This window comes from Python bivittatus, unplaced genomic scaffold (genome assembly GCF_059951505.1).
Source record: "Python bivittatus isolate LINGU-HERP-01145 unplaced genomic scaffold, Pbiv_v1 ctg000330_np1212, whole genome shotgun sequence".
NCBI classification, from domain to species: Eukaryota; Metazoa; Chordata; class Lepidosauria; order Squamata; family Pythonidae; genus Python; species Python bivittatus.
The window spans coordinates 1,058,566-1,077,310 of record NW_028277058.1 but is presented as its reverse complement, the minus strand read 5'-3'; the positions used below and the strand labels follow the sequence as shown (position 1 = coordinate 1,077,310).

Sequence of the window (18,745 nt, the reverse complement as noted above, 5' to 3'; positions counted from 1 at the left end):
ATAAGAGATGGCAGTCATACAGTATAAAAATTACAGATCCCGTATGTCTCCATGAAATTTATAATTTCTGGATCCCCAGTCAGGTCCTGTGTGCTATTCTTTCCAGCTCTAATAAGTAATGGGGAATGGAAGAACAGCAGATAAGGCCCAAAACCTGAAAGGGGGGGGGGAGTATACCATGTGGCTATAAAAATAGGTGTTTCCAGTACAAATTCTTCCTCAGGATCTATGAAAATTCATAGAAGGGAGAGGGAGAAAGAAAGGAAAAAAATCCACACACAAATAATAAAACTTGGACCTTCATCACAATAGAGGCAGTTAAAATAATAAAGCAAACTCAACAGCACAACTCTTTTAAGAGAGAGAGAGAGAAGATCAAGTCTTGAGAAAGGTCTTGCATACATTAAATAGAAATACACTGATCCCTTGCTACAGTATCCTTTATGAAAAGGGCATTTGAAAATTGTGGTATTGCTGTAGGAAACAGCCTCCCCCTTTTTGTCACATATTACCTCTGAAGAAGGCATTCAGGGAAGAATCTCAGTGAGGTTCTTAGAAGACAAGTTGATGTAAGAAGTCCACCTTCAAAAATCAGTGTTTTCAGTTCTTGCTGAAATAGAGAGGGTTGAAGGAAGGGAAGATATACAGTGGTACCTCTAGTTATGAACTTAATCCATTCTGTGACTCTGGTTGCAACTCGAGTTGGTCTCAAGTCGAGGTAAAGTTTCCCATAAGGTTCAATGTAAATACGGTTAATCCGTTCAGCCCTCCGAATTTGGTCACACCACGAGGCAAATTTCCCCATAAGGTTCAATGTAAATACAGCTAATTCGCCCTCCGAATTTAGTCGCACCCTGAGGTAAATTTCCCCCATAAGGTTCAATGTAAATACGGCTAAACAGTTCTGAAACATATGCATTTTATTTTTAAACCTCAAAAACCTTCCAAACGCCACAAAAACCTTCCAAACACCACAAAACACACCACAAGCCTCACCGAACGTCTCCTTGCTACCGCGATCTCGCCCACAGGAAGCCGCGACCGCGTGGCAGCAGGGAAAATGGCCGCGGATCCGGTTCATAAGTAGAGGCGGAGTTCACAAGTAGAGGTAAATTTTTGGGGCTGGAGCTGGTCGTATCTTGAAAAATTCGTAAGGAGGGGCGTTCGTAACTAGAGGTACCACTGTATCTGGTTGTTTTTAGGTTACTGTACCTTCCTTCACAGATTCCAATAAGATTCATTGCCTGGTTACTTTTCATTAGCTCAAGGCTGACATTTTTAATCCATCACCACAATTTGAAAGTTTGCTCTGTGTAAATATACTTCAGTTTCAGCAGGTAGCAGTACAAGTTGGACCTTTGACTGAGTTTGGAAGCTAAGCAGGATCAGGCCTATTTAGGACTTGGATGGGGACCATTGGGGATCCTCAGGACTGTAAACAAGACTGGGAAGCTAAAAAATATTCTGAAAGATGGAATTCTGGAAAACTGTGTGGTTGTATTCTTCTAATAACCAGAAGTCAAGCTTAATGAGGTCATCTTTACTTTAAATATATTCTGGTTTAAATTCTGAGAGGCCTGGCAGATAATTAAGTGATCAAGCTAGATGTCAGGAGGAATGTCCTGATTATATGAGCTGTCAGCCAGTGGAACAGGCTGCTACATGAAGTAGTGAGTTCTCCTTCACTGAAGGACTTCAAACAGTCTAGACCATCATCTGTCAAAGATACTCTAGTGGATCTTGCACTGGTGTTAGACTGGATCTTCAGACACTGCATCTATGATTCTGTCTATACACCAGGAAGACAGGATAGGAAGATTAGAAAATTATAGAGATTAGTGCAGCTTAATATATTTAAGTATGTTAACAAAACTACACCAGTTGGTACTATCATGAACCATGTTCTTCTCCAAAGCAGGCTTTTGAAAATCCTTCATGGCTTTTGTTTTATGTGAATATGTGACAAGGAATTTAAGGGATAATACAGTTATTAGGCATACTGTTCCAGGTCATCCCTTGTTAAGCTGCTATCCTAAGTCACATTTAGAAATCTATAGAAAGGAAATTTTTGGTCATTTGGAACATTTACCACTTTAGTCTTATGATCCTACAACCTAAGAGATTAATGCAAGCTGTTAAGAAATGCTTTGTATTTATGTAAATGTCATACCATTTGCATAAACCAGCCAATTCTTATATCTCTTAATTTAAAGTGGGAACCTTTTTAAAAACATAAAGAGTGTTTTTACATTGTTTGTTAATGAGATCAGGAATTTATCATGGTGCATTGTTCCTCATAGTCATATGCCCAACACTTTAAGAATTCACTGTAAGGACTTTCAAGTGTACACTTATCTGCACTGAATCATGCAGTAAACTTCAAGAACTCAATAATTCCGTAAATAACACCACATCTGCCTGCAGAGGAGAAAGAAAAGAAAACTGGGAAATCATGTTTTATTGAATATTCATTTGTATTAACACTGTACAAAGAGATCATGGAAGATTCAGAAAGGGAAATCCTTGTAAACATTGAATAATTATTCCAATAAGTTGGAAGTGGGCAGAGACATAGGAAAAACACCTTTGAAAGCACAGTAGATTCACATGTCTGAGAAGTAGCTTTGGATTAGCAGGGATCAGAAGGCATTTTGCCCAAGTGCCCATCTCATTGCCAGGTATGTTTTTCATCTTGCAGCTTTTCCTGAGTTGAAATATGCTCCTAGGTGTAGCAATGTAATGTTCTCTTGGTTACTTAGAATGCTGAAGAGTAGACTTGAGAGTTTTCTCTCTTAAGCGCAATGAATTGGGACAATACTGAGTCATATGAACCAGGCCTACATCACGATAAGTGCAGATCCTTTCTGAAACTGTAGTTTTATGCATATGTACTTAAGAGAAAGTTCTGACAAACACAAAGGAATATATTCATAAGGAAACATGCACAGAATTGTACTTCAGGGTTTCTAAAAGTTACCAGATTTTTTTTCCCTCCTAAAATACTTGGATTATGTTTGTAATTTATAGGAAAAAGTGACTGGGATTGTTTTTTTCCATGGAACAATGTGAGACAGTTCCTTAATAGCAACTGTAGCTTTTAAGGAACTGATGACTTAGTTCAGTGTTTCTCAACCTTGGCAACTTCAAATCCCAGAATTCTGGGATTTGAAGTCCACACATCTTAAAGTTGTCAAGGTTGAGAAACACTGACTTAGTTCGTATGAATTGCGAGGCATGCATGCACATGCAAAACTAGATAGAGTTTATAATTCAGTACCTATTTTGTTTCCCTTGAGTTTATCTCCTTATTAATACTGAAAAACCTAGAAAAATCAAAATATATGTTGGGCCAGGAAAAGAAAATAGGGAGATACTTTTCTAGTTTTTGAAGATCTTGGCTCGTAGGGTGGAAAATGTCATTATGGGTGTGAATTCTTTTCCATCCCAAAACAAGCACGTACAAAATGCAGTGTTGTTAACAAGTTGGGAGGGGGAAGGGAATAAATGAGACACATCAAAGGAAGAAAGCCTTTATGTTCAGTATTTGTTTTTCCTGTTGGCCATTAGTAGAAAGTGTGTCCCAATGTCAAAATACAAGATGCTGTTCTTTTTGTGGTGGCTTGCTCTTAAATATATTTAACTTTTTGTTTTGTTTTTGAGTGAAAGCACCTTAACACAACTGTCCCCAACTGGACACCCCCCAAATGTATAGGCATTGAAATTGCTCAGATTGTGAGCCAGCATGGCCAAGAGTTACATTAGCTGGTAATCCTGAAGTCTCATCATATCTGATAGATGGAAGTTTGGGAAAGTTAGTCTTAACCAAGTGCAAGAATTTAGGATTACTGGCTTTTGTGGGGTTGTTCCAATTTGTGTAGCCTACAAACTCATACTTCAGGGCAGAAACGCTCTGTCATATTCACTGTACTCTTCCCGTTAGTTTGCAAATGTCACGCCTTTTCTAAACCCTATGACTTTGTTTCCAGTTTGTTGAATTTTACAGATTCTGATATTGGTGCTCGGTTGAGAATCTGTGTCCACAACAAAACAGTCAGAGATTTTTGACCGCTGAATCAGCTAAATGTCTGAGAATCTGAATGCCTTCTCTTTCATATGTTAGACTCTTGGGCTTAGACCAATAGATTAAAGAAGGAGAGTTTTTGTTTTTTGTTTTACTCTGGCAGCATGCCTAATGAGACTGAACATAATTGAACTGAAAGTACACCCTTGGCGTTTAAGCGTCTCCTGCAGACTACTGCTCCTTGCTCCATTTTTTACTAATGGCTGCAAGGAGGAAAAAAAACTAAACTTTGTGAGCATGATCCTTTAAAATCATAGCTAGTAGTAGGTTGTTGTTGTTTTTTGCTCTGGCTACATAACTCTGAAAAGAAAATATTCGTTTAGCTTTTAAAAGTCAGTAGGAAACAGGTTTTCCTTAACCTTTAGCCACTTGAAACAGTGAATGAATACATACTACTGATTAACATACACAAAATCTGGCATAACTTTCAAAATGTGAAAATGTTTTTCCCCTGTTAGTTATGCTTGCATTCTTATTGTTGTTTTCTGTGCCCAAAGGATATGTTTATAATAAATAATAACTGAGTTTATGTATCACAACAAACCAGGGTATATTCTTACAAATATATGTAAGGTTCACATCCATATGTTGTTTCAACCCCTTGGCGCCAAATGAGAGGAGATAATTAAGGTGCCCTAACTTTTGGGACTGGTAGAAATATTTGGAATTTTGAAACCATGTTATGGGCAGTCAGGCCCTGGAGGGAAAGACTTACAAATAACAAATGGTAGTGATGGAGACCATGGCAATTGCAAAACCACAGTTTATCAAAGTGCTACCTGCCACCCCCTCTACCTCTCCTCTCCTCTCTTCCTCCACCCCCACCTCCCTTTTTCAGGATGCTCCTTCTGGTTCCTGCTAATTTCTGTCCTCTTAGCCTCATAGTCTAACTGAGCAGAGGGCAGATTTCCCTTTCTGAACTGGAGTATTTGATGATGATTAGAATAATTATTTTAGCTAACAGCCCAGTCCATAGATGAACCATTGTTTTAATTAAACAGATCCAACAGCAAATTTATTTAGGGTTGCTTGAGACTTTTGTGTATAATCTTTTATCACTATCTAACTGTATAAATCTATTTACAAGCTACCACATGGACAGCTGGATTTCAGAAATCTTTGTAGTATGAGAGTGGCTATAAATGTACTGTACGTGTGACTGAAAACTTTCTGAAAATGAGGGGTGGAAAGCACCTCCCTGCTATGTTTTCATTTTCCACCTCAAAGTAAGAAGCAGAAACAATGCCAGGATTGATCTATCTAAGCTTAGCTAGAATACTTTATTCACTTAAATCATGTATATGAACTAATCAAGAATCCACTTAGTTATCAGTAAAAAATACAGATGGTATAATGAGAAACACTATTTTTATTGGTTTGTTAGATTTACAACTTACGTTTCCTCCAGAAGCTCACAGCAACTTACATGGGGATTTCCCTACATTTTTATTCCCACGATCAGATAGGTTGGACTGGGGGAGAGTGACACTCAAAGTCACTGAATGATCTTCCATGGCTAAAGATGGACTTGAACTTGATTCTCCTTGGCCCTAGTTGAACACCTTAAAACAGGGTTTCTCAATCTTGGCACCTTTCAGATGGGTGGACTTCAACTCCCAGAATTCCCCAGCCAGCATGCTGGCTTAAACATTACACTAGATTATAGACATGAAACCTGAGAATTAAAGAACAATTTACTGGCTTTAGTCCCCAGATTTTAAAGATGTAAATATAAAGTGGCCACAACAGAAAAATAGTTTATACATAAATTATACTTGTTTTATCATGGTGTACTTAACATTTTTTGTTCATCAAAGTAAAGGCCAGATCTCTGTTAGGTTTTTCAAGCTCTGTTCAGCATGTAAGTGACTTGTCCCATTCTCATGATTCTCCCAAGCTATGATAATCATAAAAAAGGGCTCACATTTTGCTGAGTAACAACTGCGTGTCATGGTTCAAAGGAGCAAGTAACATACTCATCATAAATGCTCAATTCTGCATAAATTGATAAGAGGGAAAGCTTTTACAGCAGTATACCAAAAGTTGAATTCAGAAGAGTTCTTCATTTGCAACTGACACACTGTATATGTGATCTTACTAATTCATGATAGAAATACTCTCAGCTTTCTATGAATTGACCCCTTCCAAATAAGCTTTCCCCAGCTTAATGCTCTCCAGGCAGTGTTCCCCAATCTGGACTCAACAGTCTGAAAGACCATTAGATGGTAGCAACTTCTGGCAGCTCTTTGGTGCCATATAATGGCTGTCTGGATTTTTCAACCTAAATCTGCCAGCTCCGGGTCTAAGCGTACTGGATCTTCAACTCCCAGAATTCCTAGCTGGCTGTGCTGCTTGGAACTCTGGGATGGAATATTTGGAGGAGCACCAGATTGTGGGAAATCTTCTAAATGTTTCCCAGAAGCTCCCTCCTGGCTAATTGCTGCTACAGTGTAGGAGGTGGTAAATATAAAATATAACTGAGCCACTTGAGAATAGTTATTACAAATCAAGTCATGCTATTCCTACTTCCCTTTTTCTTCTTTTAAATCAACAGTATGTAGTCTTAGAAGATGGAATGGCAGTCTGTTAGAGGAAAATGCTTTGTGAAAAAGAAGCAAGAGTACATTTTCAGCTTAGAAGCAGAGACTTTGTTAAATAGCTGCCACTAACAATAATAGTAGCCAATGCTGTCAAATTTAGCTGCACAATATGTTGATCATTTACTGATGAAGGCAAAGTGACTACATACTATGACATGCAGGTAATGTGGGCTTTCATAAGGTAAACCTGAGAAAGTGATCGTATTTTGTGATAGAATTTGAAAGCCCACTCACTGGCAGTGAGTGTGCAGATATGCAGCTGAAACACCTTTGTGACTGCCTGAGTTGTATAACCATGCAATTAAAGCACTCTCTGCTGTAAATGTAACATGTTTTCATCACATTTTGTATTCAACATCATGTCAAAATTACATACATTTGTTGATAGTTGCTCTCTTTGTTTGTCTGAAAAAGGAGCTTCAATTTATTTTTAAAAAGTTATTTAGAGGAAATGTTCACTGATATACAGTGTGTGTGTGCGCGCATATAATTAATTTATATATGTAGAGAGAGAGAGAGCACCTAGATGTCTGTAGCCATACATAAAAGTCAGTGTGAAAAGCCAAAGCCGAAGACAGTGTAACAATTCAGTATTTAGAATGCAAGAGAAGAAAACTCTGCTATGGAAGCTTTTTATAAAGCACACAACTGGAATAATTGTTATTTCATTTTGCAGCATCTTAGTTTCAATAAGGATTGATTTTATATAGGACAATATTTCATGGGCTTAGTGCAATAGCATTGAGGAAGAAAGGATGGAAAAATAGGGGGGAAAGATGACAGTCCAATACTCTAAAACAAGAAAGAATCATGAAATAGTAGGTCTCTGTAGCAATCCAGATTTGAAATATGAAAGGTAATTTGGAGTGTCTGTGGGCGCATATATTGCACCAGTTGGCACCTCCTTATATCAAATGCAATTTTTACCAAATCATGAGGCCACTGCTATGTAATTCCAAGACAACATTTCATTTCTTTAAGGAATTGCTGACAAGTGCAGTGTGCATGTTGATGCACTCTTCAGTTGAGTACTGACTCAAATATGATTTAGAATAGAATAGATTCCTATTCTAGTGGAAACAACCAGCTAGAGTAGGAACTATAGGCTGGCTACACCATAATCTTCTGAAGGTGAGAATCATAAAGTGATGATTCTGTAGAAATGCTCCATTATCTCATGAAAATGGGGAAGAGAGGCTTTTAAGCATTTCATTCAAGATTCCAAACCACTGCAGCCTGACCTTGCCAGGACCTGTTACAAGTTTTAAGAGGACTTCCTGAAACGATGTGAGTTGCCAACCTGATGGAGTGGGGATTTATTTGTTTGCTCGTTTAATCTAAGGCACTTATCATCCTTTCCCATTTTTATCTCAGGGAATGAGGTTTACAATGCAGCTAAAACAAAAACTGTCAGCTCAATTCAAACCATATTTAAATATGAACTAAGTGGCAAAGTTTAACATATAACAATAATAAAATTGAACCCATTAAAACATGTGAGAAAATAATAACAATAATTGTATTATTCTTTAATATCCATAAGGGATAGATATAGTAATATATTCTGTTTCAAAGTTCCTGGGTGTTAAAGGGCTTCAGGGTTAAAACTTTAAATTGAAAAAGTGGACCAGTAATTAGTGGGGTTGTGAATCATTCAGATCTGACTTCAAACAGTTGATTCACTGAGTTGACTCAATTTGAATTCTTGAGTGGACAAGTTGAGTTGATTTGAGTTATCAAATCCATTCACTAAAAAGCGTGTATGGTCATGCAGAAAAGTCCGTTAGATTGTCAAATTCACATTAATTCAGTGGGTGGTTTAATCAAATCCATGGAACTTAAAAAAAAACAAAACTGCATAGCCTTTGTGAAAGGTGCAGTTTCTTGACTCAGATTACATACAGAATGCATATATTTGGAAAACTTGTCTACAGAAAGTATGCATTTGGGAAAGATTTATAGGAAACAAGGGTGTATTTAGAAAAGCTTTATACAAACAAGCATGCATTAGGACAGTCTTCCCCAACCTGTAGACGTTTCGGACTTGGTTGTGGGAATTGAAATCTATTGCATTTGCAAGACTCCAGATTGAGGAAGGCTGTGTTAGGAAAAGTTATATCCATATATGCACTCATTAAGTCAATATGCATACATGTGCATATGTTAAGGAAAAATATGTGCACAAGTACAGATGCTGAAGTTAAATGACGATAATTGCTTTTTAAAAAAATGTTTCTCAGAGCAATTTGTAGAATGCACTAATACTTGAAGGTCTGCCATTCTGATATAGATAAGATTTTTCTCCTTATCTGCTGTTTGTGAGGTCTAGGCCTTTTGTTACCTGGCAAATGTCAAGCCCTTTATATGAGCACTGCCAGATTATGTGATCATAGTAAATATAGCTGGGAGGAAATGAAAAACTTTTTCATTGCCATAGTCTAATACCAGGAAATAGCTTTTGAAAAATTTTGCCAAAGTTTAATGTCTGTTAAATATAATAATGATGGCTTTGGAAAGCTTATCTAAATGTGTTGGCTTGGTTTAGATTAAACAAGTTAAATACCAAGAAATTGAACACTAGATATTTTATCATTTGGTAAGTATTTGCTGCAGAAAGAAGATATATGTGTGTGTGTTTGCGCATATACATACTACTGAAAATATACCAGCATGGGATCCTGGTGTGCAGGTAGCAACCACAGTTGGGACCAGCAACTTGGTCGTTAAGCGACTGTGCTTATGATCTTACTTCAGCTTTCCTTTGCTGAAGTAAGACAGACCTGCAAAGGTCGTAAATGCAAGGATTGGTTGCAAAGTTACTTTTTGTCACCATCACAACTGCAAACTATCACTGTCCAAAGCAGTCACTAAACTAGGACTACCTGTATTGAGAATGACTCCAGTGAATGGTTGCCATTGCAGACAAAGCCTGTCTCAGTGTCATTCTCTTATTTTGATTTGCTTCCCCCAGGAGCCAGCAGTCTTACTGATCACAAAAGGATGACTATTTCAGTTCCAGAGCAACCTCAGAAAGTATAAGATTGCTAAAATCACTGTAATAAAATTACTCAGATGTTTAACTGCTTGAAAGCAATCACTTGATGGCCAAGGACCGCACTCCATATTGGATGGAGTGAGGGTCACAGTGAGTAGAGGTCAAATCACACATGTGAGTGGAACTACTTTACAATGTTCATATTTCTTAATGTCAAAATGGCAGAATATTGCTGTCACTTTTCATCAGTCATGGTAATTGTGGCTTCTCAGGGGCACAGTCAGGGGCTTAAAAGGCACCCGTAGCCCTGGCTCACAGGTTGCCCATCCCTGCCTTACGATGTGGCAGAGACCATACGATGCTGCTGCCTGAAATATTTATGAATTTAAGTTTTTTTAAATTGCATATTTATTTTGGAAGCCCAACATAGGACAACTTGGTATTCCTCATGGACCTTCAGGGGAGAAGGTGGCCGTAGTAACGGTGGATGACTGTGATACTGCAGTGGCTGTACGCTTTGGAAATCTAATTGGAAACTACTCCTGTGCTGCTCAGGGAACACAGACCGGCTCCAAAAAGTAAGACGGTGTTTTTTTAATTACATGTATAGGTTTTAATGGTAGGATTAATCTGGCTAGCAGAGGCTTCACTACTTTTTTAGATGTGCTTGGAATCAGTCGTTGCCTGATGTAAAGTCATTTTCATATCTCATTGCATTAAATTAGACTTTAGGTCTGTGCATTAAGGGCTAAATTGTTGAGTTCAGAGAATAAGCAAGAGAAGGATAATCATGTAGAAATGTTTGCTAAATTGCCCCTCCTTGTGGTAAGTTAGCTATTGCTGCAGATGTTTCTGTTTCTCAATAGTTTTGTAGGATAGAAAAAGTCAAAATGAAGAAGAAAAGTAAACAGAGCCTACTGTTCACACTTCCATTCAAAAATGTTCACTTAGATGAGGAAGGGGGAAGTGTCAAGGTGAAGGAAAGACAAATGGAGGAGGAAACACATTTGATTGATTTTCCTCAGTGGTCTTTAATCACACTGAACTGAGGATCTAAAATCCTCAGTCCTGGGAGTTGCATTAGAATAAATTGATACACTTCAGTTAATTGGAAAAGATACTTGAAAATACATGTGTCATTGAATGTGCTTTTAATGAATTAATCCTGCTTGGAATATTTTCAAGTTAGGTTTTGAATAGCTTTCTCAGGTTAAATCTATATTTACAAGCCAATGTAACTTTGAATAAGTGCAGCTCTTGAAGATGTAAAAGTTTTTGTTTGTTTGGAAAGGCAAAGGAATGTATGATGAAACCATTAGGATGATATTTAGATGTTTTAGTTAATATTCCTTTGTAATCATAAAATGTATTGGGAAACATCATCTCTCTGAATATTTATGTTACAGAGGATTGCTATAAATGTTATCTATCAAGTTTCTCCTTCAGTAACAACCTGATAAATAAGAATTACAATACTTTGTAACTGTAATACTAGAAGTGTAGAATATGTTTCTTATCATTTGTGGCAAAAACCTTCATTGCTTTAAAAAAAGAAAAAAACATTAAAGATAGTTGATCATAAGTAACATTTACACCATTTTTACTTGGAGGTATATTAGGATTTGAGAAACAATACAATCCATTACAGGTAGTCCTCAGTTACTGATCACAGTTGGGACTGGCACTTCCGTCACTAAGCAAAAAAATCATGTGACAGTGCCAGACTTACGTCACTTTCACTTCTGTCGTTAAGCGAATCACCCACGGTCATTAAGCTAAGTCACATCTTAATTAATTTATTAAGCTAAGGTTGTTAAGGTTGTCACATCATGTGACCATGACTTGTAATTTTACTGCTGGCTTCTCCACTGACCCTGCTTGTCAGAAGCTGGCAGTGAAGTGCACAAATGGCGATCACATGACTCCGGGATGCTGCAGTGGCCATAAATGCAAGGATTGGTTGCAAAGCTGCTTTTTTTCAACCGTCGTAACTTCAAACGCTTGCTAAACAAGGTAATTGGTAAATAAGGACTACCTGTATTATTTTGTTTCAATGCCATGACAGAATCTGTAATAGCAGCAAGGAATTACCTCCGGTTCTAATTCCCAATAGTATGGTTATTGTGCAAGAGACAGTACATTATATATTGAATCAAATAACACTTCATTTCTGATTTCTTTAGGTCATTAGATTTAACTGGCCCTCTGCTTCTTGGAGGAGTTCCCAATTTGCCTGAAGATTTTCCTGTGCATAACAGGCAGTTTGTTGGTTGTATGAGGAATCTCTCCATTGACAGCAAGCCCATTGATATGGCCAGTTACATCGCCAATAATGGCACTCTTGCAGGTATAACCTTCACAAAAATGAAAGTGGAATAAAAACTATTTTGGATTTTCTGAAAATTATATACACAAGGAACTGTGTTTTCATAGGAAAATATAAAAATATGGAAATAGAGATGTATTCATGGGCTAATTTTTCAAATTCACTAACTACTTTGTGCATACAGATAGTCCTTTAGAGGTTTAGCGACCACAACTGGGACTGTTAACTTGGCTGTTAAGTGAAGCAGTTGCTAAGTGAAACAGCAACTATGCTTATGATCTTATTTAAGCTTTCCTTTCCTTTACAGACCATGAAAGTCATAAATGCGAGGATTGGTCATAAAGTTATTTTTTCATCATCGTCATAACTGAATGGTTGCTAAATGAGCCAGTTGCTAAACAAGCATTACCTGTATAGAGAATATATTTCTGCAGATATATTTAAGATGACATCCTCGGAAACTGCTTCTGCACAGATGTTATTCTGAAGCAATACTTGGTAGCCTAAGTCCCTGATACATGTACTAACCACATAATAACCTTCTTTCTCTAAGGGCAAATGAAAACAGTTGAGTTTCAAAGTCTTCAGCATTTGTTATAATATCAGTCCTCTAGTTATCCATATCTCCCCTTCACAAAAGAGAAATGTTCAGCTAAGGTCTTTATATTGTGATATCACAATATAAAGTATGATAAAGCATTGTGAACTACTTTCTAGAAAATGCAATTGCAGCTGTTCAGAACCATAACAGTGAGCTAAACCACAGCTTGTTACAACATGAATGCATGATTACTGAATGACTTGAGGACAAAACCTTTTTTGAATTGCAGGTTGCTTAGCTCAGAAGAATTATTGCACCACAAACTGGTGTCAGAATGGTGGTACCTGTGTGAACAGATGGAATACTTACACTTGTGATTGCCCCCTGCGATATGGGGGGAAAAACTGTGAGCAAGGTAAACAGTGGATCCTGTTTTCTATTAAGTATGTGAAATATTCCATAATGTGTGAGCAAATTTTAATTATTAGAGAACAGCCTTTTTTTAATTATGGGTGGCTAAATGCATTATAAACCCCCTCTTCACCCCCTTAAAACAGGTATTATCAAGAATCTAACAATCTACAGCAGTGTTTCTCAATCTTGCTAAGTTTGAGAAACACTGGTCTACAGCAACCTTTGCCAGTATAGTGCACCAAATATATTGGGACTATAATTCCCAGTATATACACCAATTATTTTCATGTTGGTTGGGAACTCTGGGAGATACTATTAAAGCATATCTGGAGGGTATTAGGTTGGGAAAGTTTGGTTCATAAAATCTCTGGATAGCAAGCCATGCCCATTATGATGTACCATATTCTTCATCTCCACTGTAGAGGCAATTCATTCCAAACACAGAAAATCAATTTTCAATCTTCTTTAAGCAAAAATGCTCCAGTTTAAGATGATCTGGTCCCATTTAGTTCAATCAAATAATAGCATTAGTTAATAATACTGACTTATTTAAGTTCAGCCTGTTGTTCAATAATCACTAGGACAAGAAATCAGCCCAGACATAAAAGAATTCATTAAAATAATGACTTTCTTTAGTCACCTGGGTATCCTAATAGAGAACATCTTCATTAAATACTCTTCATTGCGATTCTTAGGTTCCCATTTGGCAGCTTCAGTCTTCAGGGAATTGTTTTTTCATTTGTTCCTTAGCTGGGGAATTTGTATTCTGCACCCTAACCCAACTGGGAATACTTCCTAGATAATGCAACCAACATTCTTGTGCTGCAGGGGCAAATCAGTAATAACAATAAGAACAACCTGTAAAACCTTTTTACAGTGAGAATACCAGCTTTCCATCAGTCTTTCTGAGTTGTCTTTGCCTCCAAATGGGCTTCAGAAGCAGTGGTTTTTAAGTATTACGTTGTACTTCTGCAAACTGTATCTCCCTTTACATGGATGGTGACTTTTGGGTGCTATAAGGAACAGTACTCTGGGAATTTGAGCTATCTATAATTTACTAAGTGCATTTAAGAATATGAGTGTGAGTGCTTTATGATTCCAAGAAAATGTGAAAATCAGATTGAACTGACTTTCAGAAAAAGTTTGGAAAACGTTTCTCTCAATATTGCTAATTTGCTGAGGAAACCCTTAATAAGTTTCCAAAGAATTATTACTGTGAACAGTATATATGTTCTGCCTTCATTTCTGTTACTGTAATCAAAATGGTGTACTATGTTTAGAAGATTGAGTGTTTTTCTGTGCTTTTCCTTCAGCTGATGAAAAATTATTTTTAATTATTAAGCCATAGGTTTCTTCTTATTAAGACTACTTGTAATAAACTTTGACAGCATGTTAATCTCTAATCATGATTCAAATCAGAACCTACGTGATGCATATTGCAAGTTCCTGTTCCCATTTTTGCTAGAAATTCAGCTAAACAGACTTATAATGCAGTCCTTCTGTATAGCATAACTGCTTTTCTGCATAAAAAGTTTGTAGTTTGGTCTAGTGGTTAAGGCACCAGGCTAGAAACCAGGAGACTCTGTTCTAGTCCTGCCTTAGACATGAAAGCCAGTCACTCTCTCTCAGCCTAACCCACCTCACAGGGTTGTTGTTGTGGGGAAAATAGGAAGCGGAAGGAGTATTAGGTATGTTTGCTGCCTTGACTTATTTATAAAAATAATAAAGGCGGGATTAAAAAATAAAAAAAATCCACTTTCAAAAATCAATTAATTCATGTTATTGTCAGGTGCAAGTAAGTAAATAAGTAAGATCAATTTCTTATTTCTTGTAAGATAGATATGTGGGGCAGAATGAGCATAAAGGGAAATAAGTAATGTCAGTAAGGGAGAATTTTTAGCAGTTACAACGAAATTGAGCCAGAAGTCAAAGCACTGAGAACAATTGCACATTAGGGAACAAAATGTATTCATATGATCAGAGTGCTTTCTGCCTGGGGTGTAGATGACACAGCAGCCACAAATTTGGGCTTGCCAGATCTTTGATAAAAGTGTAGTTTTGCTGGCCCCAGGGGCTGTAAAAATAACATTGTCAAATTCTTAGTAGACATTAATAATAAATAAGATGCTCCCTTGCTATAGCCAGAGCCTAGAATTTGTCAGAACCACATTCCTACATAAAATTTTAAACATTTTACTGGATTTTGTTACCTTTTATAAAGGGATCATTAAACTCAATGCATTTTTATAACTACAGCTGAGAATAACACGCTTGCTATTCAATATATAGCATTGCTCCAATGAGCAGAAGCTTTACAGGTGAGCTGTACATAGTTAATATTACCTTCCAATTAGTGAAATGTATAAATTCACATGCTTCTTATTAATATTTGTATAGCATAAATAACAGTGTAGGTATTGCCAAACAGAGAATGGTTCCTGCTCCAGAGGCCTTCACCTTCTCTGGGCTGGATGTGGGCAATTGGGTGTTCTCTAGATATTTTGGACAACAGAATCTATAATCCTTTACCCTAGCCATGTTCCCTGGGGCTGGTGGAGGTTGATGCCCAACACCCGGAGACGTTGTAGGAGGAGAGCCATGTTAGTCTATTGTGGCAAAAAGTCAGGAGTCTGGTAGCTCCTTTTCTGACTAACAAATCTTATTAAAAGGCATCACTTTATGCATCTGATGAAGTCTCTTAATGAAGATTGTTAGTCAGAAAAGGTGCTCCTGATTTTTCAATATCTAGAGGGTATCTTTTATTTTTTGCTGTTTCTTAATTCAACTGGGTAGCTTTTTCACTGATTTTTTTTGGGCTTTGGCTACAAAATCAATAGGCCGGGGATTTTGCAGAAGAAATATACATATATACATATAAAGACTATTTTGCTATCTAGTAACATCTTAAGATACAGTCACTACTTATCTATGCTTCTTGGCTATATGGGGATTTAAAAAATGTTAAAATTAAAGTATAACTGTGGGAACACTGAAATCTATCCAGTAACGAGCATATTTTTGTTTACTACTGTGTAGAAGGTATCTCCTGGGTCAGAAACGGGCAAAAAGTTGATTGGGATCCACAGGCAAATCTCTGAGGGATTTGCGAGATTTCACATTGTCAGTTGTTTAATAATAGCAATTAGAAAAAGTAACCCCAACCTAAAATTATACAGAAGAAATGAAGAAAGCTTGAGATAAATAGGAGTGGATATTTCTCTGGAAAGACTATAGATTTTATTCTGGACAGAGAATCCTTTTATTTTTCTGGTATCCAGTTTTTGCACTAGACGTTTGGGGTTCTAATAAAAAAGAACGTGGGTCCCACAGGCTGAAAGTCTGCCTAACCTTATGCTTACTGATACCATGCAGTATGTATGTATGTATGTATGTATGTATGTATGTATGTATGTATGTATGTATTGTATAATTAAGGGTGCTCTGAGGATTTTCTCCTCATTCCAGAGTTTTTGATTAAGTGATCCTGCTTTGCCTTCTCTTTGTCTTGCGTTACAGCAATGCCCTTTCCTCAGCGTTTCACTGGGGAAAGCATCATCACCTGGAATAACCTCGATATCACTATCTCTATCCCGTGGTACATTGGCCTCATGTTCAGAACTCGGAAGGCTAATGGTGTGTTAATGCAGGCCAGTGCAGGGGTATCATCTAAGATTAATATACAGGTATGTTAGCTTATAAATCTAATAACAACAACAACCAGAGAATGCCATTGGATAAGAAAGGGCAAACAGTAAAATTAAGTGTCTTTGCTTAGCCGTGAAGACAACTCAGCAGTACAATCTTATGCTTATTTCATTTACAACAGGCTCTGGGTTCTAGTGAAAAGCAAAGCAGATTGAGCAAACCTGAAGTTACCCATCCCTGGAGTTGCAGAATATCACAGAACTGTCAGAGTTCACTCAGCCTATAGTCAGAGCAGTCTTTAGGGAGTGAGAGGAGCAAAATTATTAGCTATTCATTTCCCCTTGTTTGTTTCAGCAGAAGGAAAAATACCTTTGCCAAATTGAGACAGTTCTAAATATTAATTAATACATATAGATCTAAACAGTGAGCAATCTTTAATTGAGAGTTGCCACTCATAGTAGACCTAATTTTGAATATAAATAGGCAGAATATTGGTATAAATACAAATTATCCACTGAAGAATAAATAGTAAAGTTGCCTTAAAATATAATATTTATTTCGTAACCATGTTCCAAGAATTGTATGTATAATTATATATATATATATATACACACACACACACACACACACACACATACATACATATAAATAAATAAATAAGTTTTTTTCCAACAATTCAGTTTTTTTTTCAGCAACTAAAGTTATGTTTCAACAGATACTGAATAAATATGTGGTATTTGAAGTTTATGATGGGCCGAATCAGGTGGCCAGTTTGAGGATGACCCAGGCTCGAATCAATGATGGTGAATGGCATCATTTGCTAATAGAGTTGAAGAGTGCAAAAGATGGCAAAGACATCAAGTACTTGGCAGTTGTGTCCTTGGATTATGGCATGTATCAGGTAAGATGACATCCATAATCTTCCATCATAAAAGAAAGACAGAAATGGCCTGTTAAGGAATAGATGACAGCATGAGCTATGCCAAAATGAAGTTATTTCTACCAATAGAAGAGAATATATGTAGCTTAGGGTTGAACTTAGGGTTGTCACAACCAAGCGCAGAGAACCCCAAGGACTCCGAAGTTATTTCTCATTGCATCTATCATGGATTCAGAAATATATTTTTCTTTAACAATCTACCAGCTATTCTTAACCCAGTGTCATCCAGTACTGTATGCTGAACTCAAGTACATCTGCAGCTGGTGAAAATCCTGGAGGAAACGGATTATCTAGTCCTGTTTCAGTCAGGTTTCAGACCAGAATTTAGTACTGAGAAAGCTTTGGTTGTGCTTGTAGATTACCTGTGGCAGAGCCAGGATAGCTGATGGTGAATCCATCCTTGTGCTCCTTGAACTTTCAGCAGCTTTGATACTAATAATCACATTATCCTTCTGATCCAGCTCCATGGGCTGGGGATTGGGGCACCATTTTATAGTGGTTCTTTTTCTTTCTCTGGGGGCAGTTTCACCTGGTGTTGGTAGGGGGGCCAGAGATAGCTTCATAGGCACTCCTTTGTGGGGTGCCACAGGCTTCTGTTCTCTCTCCCCTCCTTTTCAGCATCTACATAAAAGCACTGGGTGAGGTCATCTACTGGTTTGGGGTTCCATATCATCAGTATAAGATGATACCAAATTATGTCTTTCAACTGTAGGCCAGCCAAGTGAAGCTGTCAAGGTTCTGTCCCAGTGCTGGAGCTGTGAGGGTTTGGATGGGAAAGAATTGTCTCTGACTCGTTTCTACCAAGACTGAATAGCTGTGAATGTCCGGGCCCGCCTAGATCTTGGGGTATTCCATCTTTAACATTGGATGGGGTTGCACTTCCCATTCAAGAGTGGCGTGCAGACTGGGTGTCTTCTTGGACAAACAGGATGCAGCGGCATGGGCAGTGATGGGAATTCCTCAGAAGGCCCATTTAACAGTTCTCCTTTGCAAACTGCATTGATTGCCAGTTTGCTTCTGGGTGTGATTCAAGGGGCTGGTTGCCACCTATAAAGCCCTACATGGCATAGGGCCTGGTTACTTGAGGGACCACCTGTTTCCAATAGTATCTGTCCAGCTGATTTAATCTGGCAGGGTTGGTGTGCTCTGGGTTCCTACGATTAAACAACGCCATCTGTCGGGATCCCAGAAGTGTGCCTTCTC

At 37.6% G+C, this 18,745-nt stretch overlaps 1 protein-coding gene across 3 annotated transcripts in view; it reads left to right on the top strand.

Moving 5' to 3' along the window:
• Window positions 1-18,745, top strand: part of CELSR1 (cadherin EGF LAG seven-pass G-type receptor 1) — a 170,597-nt gene that overhangs the window by 104,807 nt on the left and 47,045 nt on the right. For all 3 annotated transcript variants that reach the window (XM_088141636.1, XM_088141638.1, XM_088141637.1), the window contains exons 6-10: window positions 10,097-10,254; window positions 11,860-12,023; window positions 12,833-12,958; window positions 16,474-16,640; window positions 17,318-17,503. In XM_088141636.1, coding sequence (XP_087997762.1) covers window positions 10,097-10,254; window positions 11,860-12,023; window positions 12,833-12,958; window positions 16,474-16,640; window positions 17,318-17,503 — 801 coding nt within the window. The remainder of the gene's footprint in view (window positions 1-10,096; window positions 10,255-11,859; window positions 12,024-12,832; window positions 12,959-16,473; window positions 16,641-17,317; window positions 17,504-18,745) is intronic.